Source organism: Cyprinus carpio, chromosome B9 (genome assembly GCF_018340385.1).
Source record: "Cyprinus carpio isolate SPL01 chromosome B9, ASM1834038v1, whole genome shotgun sequence".
Lineage (NCBI taxonomy): Eukaryota > Metazoa > Chordata > Actinopteri > Cypriniformes > Cyprinidae > Cyprinus > Cyprinus carpio.
The window spans coordinates 23700915-23710612 of NC_056605.1; the positions used below are offsets into that span (position 1 = coordinate 23700915).

Consider the following 9698-nt stretch of genomic DNA (forward strand, 5'->3'; position numbering starts at 1 on the left):
GATAACCTGAGAAATGAATAAAATATACACAAATGTTTAGGTTTAAAATTATTGTTATAGGGCTGAAAATTCAGTACACGGATTGATTTAAAAAAATTATATTTGAATGTATGAAATTAAAATAAGGTATTGACTTCTAAAGTGATTTTTTGTGATGTCAGTGTCACTTGTTTTTCCACACACTTTTTAATTATTATTATTACTGTTGTTATTCTAATAATTATTATTGCTGTTGTAGTTAATTTAATAATTATTATTATTGTAATTATTATATTAAAGTTAATTTATTAATACAAATAATAATAATAATAATAATAATAATAATAATAATTATTATTATTATTATTATTATTTTACTATAATTAATTATTATTATTATTATTATTATTATTATTATTATTATTATTTATTGTCATTATTGTTATTATTTATTCATAATTATTTATTATTACCATTATTATTATTTATTAAGTAAAAGTCACACCGAATAGACTTTTAAAAGAAAGACATGTTCAGTAGCACATTAGTTTCTTCTGCAAAATTTCACTGATATTGGTCTACAACTGAAATATGTGATATAATGTAAATTGATTACTCAGACAACATAAATGTCTGCACAAGTTGAGCAAAAGTTGACACGGCATCAAAAGATCATCTGTGTTAGTTCCGCATTAGTCCCAAGAGGTGGTGCTTTTCTTCAGCGTGCTGCTCTGCAGAGCACGTAGTCAGCCTGGCCGGGGGGAAGGTTAATGCTTCCACAGGGGTTCACTCTCAAAGGCAAATTAATAGCAGATCTTTCAAGAAGGACAGAGAGGACATCTGTTTTGAATTCCAGTGGGTCTGCATGTTACAGAGTGGGGCAATTCAATTAAATCAGCCACAAACCATGTTAGAGCTGGAGATGTGCCAGGCAGGACTCAGTCCACCTCCTCTGTTTTCCCCCATCTCTGTTAGCTCCTCTAACTGGGTCCCACCTCCGGCTTTAATGGAGCACACAGGGGAAATGGAGCTGGAGATTGTGAACTGTCGATGATCTGTAAGACAATCCTGAAAAGCACCTTTGGTTTGTACTTATCCTTAAGTGCATGGTGTTTTCTTGTTGCCTGGTCTTGCTGTAATGAAAGAATGGTATGCAAGACAACCTGTGGTACTTAAAGTACTCAAGAAATAATTGCAAAACATCATAATTGCTAATGAATTTGCAACCGAAAGTTCCAAATGATAAGGTGTACTCATAAGGACTTAATTTGTGGCAGAACAAGTCAGATCTAGCACCTTCGGAATTGGAACTGGATATGGAAGTGGATCTTTATGCTTAAAAATGAATGAAATAGGATGGCTGACCTTTTATTGAACCCAGAAGGGTTCTTTAAATCTCATCGAAACACTAAAAGCGACCTGATTTCACCTTAGTCGTTGCTCTAGCCCAAAAACCTTTCATAAAAAGCAGCACCGATCATCACAGCCTGAGGAAAGCTAGTCATCTATGAGAGCACTCCGAATACATCCTTCATCCCAGGATCTATATAAAACCACAGTGAACTACTGAAGAGTCCTGCTAGGTCCCATGTAAACAGAGAGAGATCTGCTATGCTAAAGACAACAGCATTGTGTGGAAAGAGCAACAAACACAGCAGGCCGTTCCCACACAAACCATCCAAAGAGTCTGTGTTTTTAATGAAAACATAATTATGTTAGAAGACGAAAATTTTTAAAACACATTTACTATAAAATGTTACATTAGTTGGAGTCAAAAAATTGTGAAATTCAACTGAGCACAGTGGTTAAGTATACAAAAACTATAAAAATGTCCGCAGAGAAAATACTGTACTGTTCTTAAGGTTATGAAATCTACTAAGACTGATGAAAAATATACAGTGTATATATTTAATGACTGATTAAAATGTAAAAAAAAAAAAAAAAAAAATAAAATAACAATCAAAGGTTTTTAGAGATGTCACTCTTTGTAACAAAAAATATGTAGTCTTAACTCATTTCAGAAATATTTAATATTTATATAACAGTTATCATTAAAAATAATCAAGTCTCAAGATTGCACCTTATTTGCACATACAGTTTAAAGCTGTAAAGCAGTTACTAGTTTCCAATAAAAGGTACCAAGTCACTCAAAAAGAAACGAAAATGGAAGCATTCACCATAACACTGTAATTAATCCATACACATCCATTTAATAAAATACTTTAAAAGTGTATATTCAACTAAATTCAAGGCTTTGCTGAGAAAAAAGGGTGAATCATCATCAACTTTTGTCGCTTTCATAACTGCAAGAACATCTAAGACCTATAGAACTTACTGATAAAGACACACTAAGTCTTCTTTTCATGCATAAACACTCTTAAACTACTGCTGAAAGGTTTGAGGCTCAGGTAACAAGGGATTGACAGTACTTCTAAAGATCTACTGAAATTCTCAGAACTAATGAAAAAACTACAGAACTGAAAAATGACATCAACTGGACAGGACAGTAAACTTTACTGATAAACATGGGACCAGCAGCACTTGTGCCAATGCAATATATAATTGAAATGCTTTTCAAAACAATGTTAACTATTTAGCCATTGCACAATTTATCTAAGAACGTTGCTTATAAGCGAATTTCCACCACACTATAGCGAAGCCGGTGAGGGGAAATAGAAAACACGGAGTGGGGTTGGAGTGGAGTGATTAAGGATCACTTGTAAATGTCCAGCTGTTGCTCCGATCCACTCACTCTTCCAGACTGTTGATTAGAAAGTCTGATGCACTGGCTTCTTTTGGAATTTTATTTGTCAGAGGAAAATGTAGGCTATAAACTACTAAACACATTTTCTCATGCTTAACTTCTTGTTTACACAACTGCTGCATAAAAACATCATCTCATGGAAGTGTGCACATAACCAAACAGACTAATCGCAGCCACGTTACGTGCCTGTGGTCAAATGACCATGTTGACAGTCTTGTGTGAATGAGTGAGTGCGTGATAGATAGAGGTGGAAAGTAACTAATCACAAATACTTTCATTACAATAATGTTACTTGAGTAATTTTTACTTTTTTTCTACTTTCTTGAGTATAATTAAATTGTGGCACATTTACTTTTACTTTACAAAAAAAAAACAAAGTACAAAACAAAAACTGACAAAAAAAAGACACAAAAAATGACAAAGGCGGCGCCGTTTTACGGGCCCTTTTCAGTCTGCTGTGGTGGAGCCCTGCTCTTCAGCCAATAACAGACAGGTCTGACTCAGGTGCTAAACCAATCAAACCTTCCAGTTCAGCTGCGGGGGTGGGCCGTACAAACCGTGCTATGCCTTGACTGTCAATCACCTGCAGTGTCGTTTTGAATCAGCATCATTAGCGTTTCAGTATTTTAGTAAATGTGAGATATGCTCTGATTTTAAATCGTAATTTTGTCAGCACCTGAAATGGGTCATACCGTCAATATTACACTCGGTTGATAGAAGCAGGCAGTTATTGCATGGATGGAACAAGAACAATGTAAGTGTCCAAAATACATGCACATAGTTCAGTTGAATGGTAAAAATCGCCCTCTTTAACAGTGAGAGCATGCATTTTAACTGCATCTGGCTGATAGATCAACCATGATTTAAAATCAAATCAAAGAGAGCATGCATTTTAACTGCATCTGGGTGATAGATCAAGCATGATTTAACTGTCAATCAGATGCATTTATAATCACTTTTTCTGTGTGCATGCTTTGTATGTCTGAGCACATGGGCGAAGAAACAAGACAGTCTATATATGACCGGACGATTTATTCATATCCAAAATGAGACGATATGGATGACAAGGAGCGCTAAACACTCTCATGCAGTGCATGTTTCATTCATACTCGAAGCCGGAGGACGCTCTCGCGCATAAAGTCCAAAACGGCCCAGTAGAAGTATTGCAGGAAATCCCCAATATGGACAAAGGCATCCCGCTTTTGCTGTAGCCAGAGAATGTCTAATATGCATAGACAGTAAAAGAAATGGACACAGCGACCCCATTGGAACTCAATTGAGACAAGTGAAGCCCATTTTTAGCGATTTTTAGCACTTCCGTTTCTGACGCGCAGACTCAAACTAAGCTTGATGACGTCAGCAACCTGTCTGACAGATGTAAATCTTCTAGTAGCTGTGCGTGCAAACTGCCATCGTTAATCTTGCAGAGACGGCGACCTTGAGCGGGAGTTCTTTGGCGTGAGTGAGCAGGAGTAAGTATTCTGATTAATTATTTTGTATAGTATTTTAAAATGTAACGCCAGTACGCCATTGTCTTGACGTCTCCCCGATTGCCTGCGAGCTTCTCCTCCTGTCTGTACGGTAATTTCTCTACTGTGCGACAGAGAGTCGAGTGGTTATGACGCAATCGTTAGCCTATTTTTACAAAAACTGTTTCTACGGGGCCATAATGTAACATAGAAGGTAATGGAGCCCTTTATACATTGTCATGTATCTTTAGAAATTAATAATGGACAAATTGAGTCTTTAAATGCCTCAGATGTAAAGTTATTTGCTTTCAAAGTGACGCCAAAATGAATGGGAGTCAATGGGATGCTAACGCAAGTGAAGTTCTGCTACAAGATGGCGGCACGCGGCCGACTTCAACTTCCGGTCGACTTCCTTCCCGCCTGCTAATATGGCGAGAAGTTTCACTCTCACTACACTTCCGGCTTCTGAACTGGTTGCAGTTCCACTCTGATTCCATATGAGGGCGCTCACAGGACGAGTGCAGAATGAATGGAGGTCAATGGCGGTATACCCCTCAAAATCCACTTTTCTCAGGATATAATTTTTTGTCTAGTAATTTGAATGTTGTATTCAAAAGGAGATTCAAAGTAATTACACATTGCTGGGTGTTAGATTTTTTAGAGTCACTTATTTGCTTTAAAAAGTCTTTTAAAATGTCAATGACATCATACACATCGTACGACCAGATACTGCTTTACGGCAATCCTTCAGTCACTTTGATGCTTTCAGAGAATGTCTATGGTGCTTTCTAGAGCCGTTGAAAATTTAATTATGCTTTCATGCTCTGCACTTTCTTTTCTCTCGAGGCATCGACAACACAGCTGACACAGGTAAATACACGTGCTAGAAGAGTTTTTGTTTTGTTGAACCATAATTCCTCATACTAAGTCAAATGGACACCAAAATGTACATTTCTACAGGTCAAGATTTTTCGCAATTTAGAATGCGTTGAAAAGAAAAACTTGGGCGAAAAAGTCCGCCTTAACATTCTGATCCCACTGATTCTGATTCGGATTCCATCAAGCGGTATCTCTGGTCGTAATCAGTCCTTCACTGACCAATCAGCGTTCATTAGCAGAATGCTAGCATGTTATGGGCAACAACAACTCAACCTGTAAGAAATCGAAAGGACATAAGTACTCGTTCATTCAACTTTCGACCTATGACCCATGTTGAACTTGCAAAACCTACAATCAGATCTGAGATTTCTCAACAGCAATCGGGTGAAAGGGGACAAATTTAGCCATCTAGCCCCATAGACTCCCATTCATTTTGCACTCATGGCGATCGCCCCCAGTGGAACTCTGGTGGAACTGCAACCAAAATTCGGTACAATAGGACTTTATAGGGAGTGGGAAGGCTCTCCGTAGACGGGCTCTACCGTAGCTAAAAAAGGTAATTTCAGGTCATTTTGAGGCAATTAATATAATATATGAATAATCCAGTGCTAATTGACATAACATTTAATATAGCATAGAAACTATTCTGCCTTATTATGCGTTTGAATAAACCAATCCTAAAATTGTCATGAGGAAAATACAGAAAAAATATTATTTATTCATTACATTTATTTATTTATGATATATATTATCACTCAGCAGTGTATGATTTCTTATCCAATTAAAATACATAAGAAAAAATAAAGCCTGTCAATTAGACAAAAGGTTGTTTTTTTTCTGTCCCCCATTTCTGGGTTTTCTCTGCTGCACACACATCCTTGTGTAAGTTTTCTTTAGCCTGTTGATTTTTATTCATAGTATTCAACTAACAAGGAAATATTTTGCAATAAGAGTTAGAATAAATGTGAATGATTTAAGAATAAGATTTTTCATTTTTTTATTTATTATTTACCTTATTGGAATCAAAATTAGGAATTGACAAGAATCTGAATCATAAAAATTCAAACGATGCCCAACCTTACCCATACCCCACATTATTTTTTTCTGGCACATTTCAATTCACACTGTTTTAAACCCATTCTTTTCTTTTAAACCTTCTTTTACAGCCATTCAGCTGTAGTGATGTCGGATGCATTACAGTACATGATTGTTAGTGTTAACCCTGCTCCATAATGCTCACATCATCTCATTTTGGATAAAAATTTTAAAAAATATTCTAAAGTACTTTGTAATGCAGTAACTCGAGTAGTTTTTCAGCAAACTACTTTTTTACTCTTACTTGAGTCATATTATTTTCAGTACTTTTACTTGTACTCAAGCAAATTCTTCCTTAAGTAGCAATAATTTTACTTAAGTACAATTTCTTAGTACTCTTCCCACCACTAGTGATAGATAGATAGATAGATAGATAGATAGATAGATAGATAGATAGATAGATAGATAGATAGATAGATAGATAGATAGATAGATAGATAGATAGATAGATAGATTCAAACGATGAAAGCATATAAATGCACTGTACTAACCTGTTTCCACAAAAAGATGTCCATTTCGTTTAACTTCCATGAGACCAACACATGTATGGCAGACAGTATAATTCCAGTGATGACCGCTGCTCTCATCCTCACCGGCAGAAGTGTGTAAATGACATAGATGAAAAACACGGTCCACCAGATGCCTTCGGACGCGCTGCGCGGCTCCACGAGCAGCACACCGATCACCTGTAAAGTCAGCACCACCAAAATGAGCACATAGCAAACTATCCACATGTGATCCTGATGGAAGCCGTTCCTGTTGCACACGACAATCAGCGTGAGGATGAGCAAGATTGCCGTGGAGAAAACCACCACGTAAGTGACCCGCCACACTTCTCCGGCGCAGTGGAAGCCCAGCATCACCGCGCACACCAGCACCAGAACGGCCATGAGCATCGTCAAGCTGCTCTGGTTGAGTCGGAAGAAGTAGCGCTGGTAAAGCCTCTCCAACTTCTCCGACTGGAACTTCTTGGATTTGAAAATCTGCATCACGCCGCTGCAGCACGCGCTCATGGAAAAGTTCACTTCAGGCATGAGCTCCTCCTCTGGTTTGGACTTGGTTCTGTCCTCCAAACCCAGCTCCACGGACTTGGGTCTCACTTCTCCATCTCGGTACTTCGGGGAAGATCGGTTATTGTTGCGGCTCTCCTCCCCGTGTTCTTGCCAGGCAGACTTGGATCTGAAACTAACCCGGCTGACGGTGGTCGTGGTTCGGGCCGGTTGTCGCTCGAAGTCATCGTCCTCTCTCCACCGACTGTTGGACCGTATGAGCTTTTTGCAGGAGGATCTGGCCGAGTATGGACATCCGTTCGCCACGGACTCAGACTCGCCCCAAGCGGATCTGTGCTCCGTCCCTCCCCTCAGTCCAGGAGCGCCAGCGCCGGGTGGGCTCACGCTGTTAGATCTGGACATGATCGCGATTACTACACGCAATAAATGACTTCAGGGTGCGAATTACGGGGGGTTGACTCCCTAATTAACTCAAAGAAAAATTACGAAGTCTTACGAGTTTGTTTTGTTTTTACATACAAACATATACACGTTTTCAAATAGCAAGGCGTTTCAGTAGCCGCGCGAGTTAGTCGGAGTGCCCTAAATGTACAGCCAACACTCGCGAACAGAAACCGCCTTTGCTTGAGGAGGAAGCATCTGTTTGTATTGAACGACACATAACTACTGTTATTATTTATCAAGTCACTATAGGTGCAACGCCACAAATAAATGCTGTATATTAAAGCCGCGTTTTGTTTTTGTTCAAGAGATAACAATTTGGGTTACGCGGAACGAACCGAAAAAGAACGGTGACGGATTTAAATTATTCGCACACTGTATAACTTGTCAATCATGTGTGTGTGATCCCAAATAAAGTGTTCTTACACTGAAGAAGGGATTACTTTGGGGGAACACGGCCTATATTAAAGTTATTTGCCCATTTAAGACACAACTTGGCAGTTAGCTGATGACTTCAAATAAAGTAGCCTAAACCAAAATTATGTGTGTGTGTGAGAGAGAGAGATATAGACGTGCATCTCACTGAAAAAAAAGGAACTAGTAAAAGTGGTCCATTTTGTAATTTATAAAAGCAGCATTCTGCATACTGCTTTTATAAATTAGGACCAATGTACAGTGAGTACAGTCGTTGTAGTCAAACTCTCCGAGAGAGATAAACACATTTTGCAAGTCAATCCGCTCGTTTTTACATAACAGAGGACTTTAAATAATTAAATTCACAGAGTAGTCGTTTGGGACACATCCTCGAGTGGCTAGAGCATTAGGAGGTAACTTAAACAGCAGAGGGAGTATTTGTGCGCCCCATTTCAATTCATAGATACTAATGCACAAATCACCTCCGGGTGCAAATTACTAGGAGGCATTTTAGGGATTCAACCCCCTAAATAAGACTTGAACCATCGGAGTAAATGAACCACACAAGCATACAGTATATGTAGGTAAGCAGACCTGTGAGTAGGGTTGAAACGGTTCAGCACTGTAAATAGTTATAAAAGTTAGTCGGAGCGCGTGTTTTCATTTGTCGATAAACGGAAGCTAACAAACAGAAGTCGCATTAGCCAGATGAGGTAACGTAACCATAACAACAGTAAGCTGAGCGCCAGCTTTCTACTGCGGTTAGTTTCGAGGCGTCCATGAAGCACGACAAGAACTAAAGTATCGCTTTATTATAGAGTTACGTATCACAAATTTGTTTAGAAGACTCTCGGAAGCTGATATTTGTTAGTGGCGCCAAATGGCAATTTGCGTTTGTGCGAGACCAACCTCGAAAGACTGTTGGTTCCCCTCCAAATTATGTTTACGTTTAATAATTTAACAGATTTATTTCTTTTAAAAAAGGCAAAATTCTTTTAAAATAGTCTGCCCACCAATAAGTCACTGTATAATTCGCCCACTCCTTAAAACTGCGTTATTTAGTCCAGATTAATGAGAACTGACCCTACGCCCATCACGCTAGATCTCCACGTTTTGATGACAGGAACAAATAGTGTCCGCAAAAGTGTGGTTTGGTCTGAGCTAGAAGTGCAGTGCACGAATCCATGGTGCGTGCGCACTGATGCATTGATCCACGCAAGCTGTACACCTGTGAATAAGAGGTCGCAGCCCACTAGATGATTACATGACCACGATTGCTGTGAAAACCTGCGCTTTCCAGCGCTCCTGCATGGTCAGCTGCGTCACCCCGAGATGACCTCACAAGTGTCCTTTGGTCAAGGAGTCTTCATCCGTGCTGTGCAGACAGGTATCTCCAGTGCTCTTGGTGCAGTAGCAGCAACATCACCAGCGCTGGCGTCTAGATGAGAAGATGAACTGTCACGCGACAGGAGCGTCGAATCCGCCCTGCTCGCGCGGAGCTGCGTATTGACACTGCTGCACGTCCTTTCTCTGCAGATTCTCAAGACCGAGGCACACAGAATTGATTAAGCGTTACCCTCCGTTTTGGTGTTTCTTGTCTTCGTATTGCCATTCAACCAAGTATGATCTTTAGGCCCCGCCTTATCT

General features: G+C 39.2%; 1 protein-coding gene across 3 annotated transcripts in view; it reads right to left on the bottom strand.

Annotated features, from left to right (window-relative positions):
• adcy5 (adenylate cyclase 5) overlaps positions 1-9691 on the bottom strand; it is a 68391-nt gene extending 58700 nt beyond the window's left edge. For 2 of the 3 annotated variants that reach the window (XM_042731649.1, XM_042731648.1), the window contains exon 1: positions 6678-9691. In XM_042731649.1, coding sequence (XP_042587583.1) covers positions 6678-7598 — 921 coding nt within the window. In that variant the 5' untranslated portion in view covers positions 7599-9691. The remainder of the gene's footprint in view (positions 1-6677) is intronic. The other variant, XM_042731650.1, reaches the window with a different exon arrangement.
• Between the last annotated feature and the right edge of the window lie 7 nt (positions 9692-9698).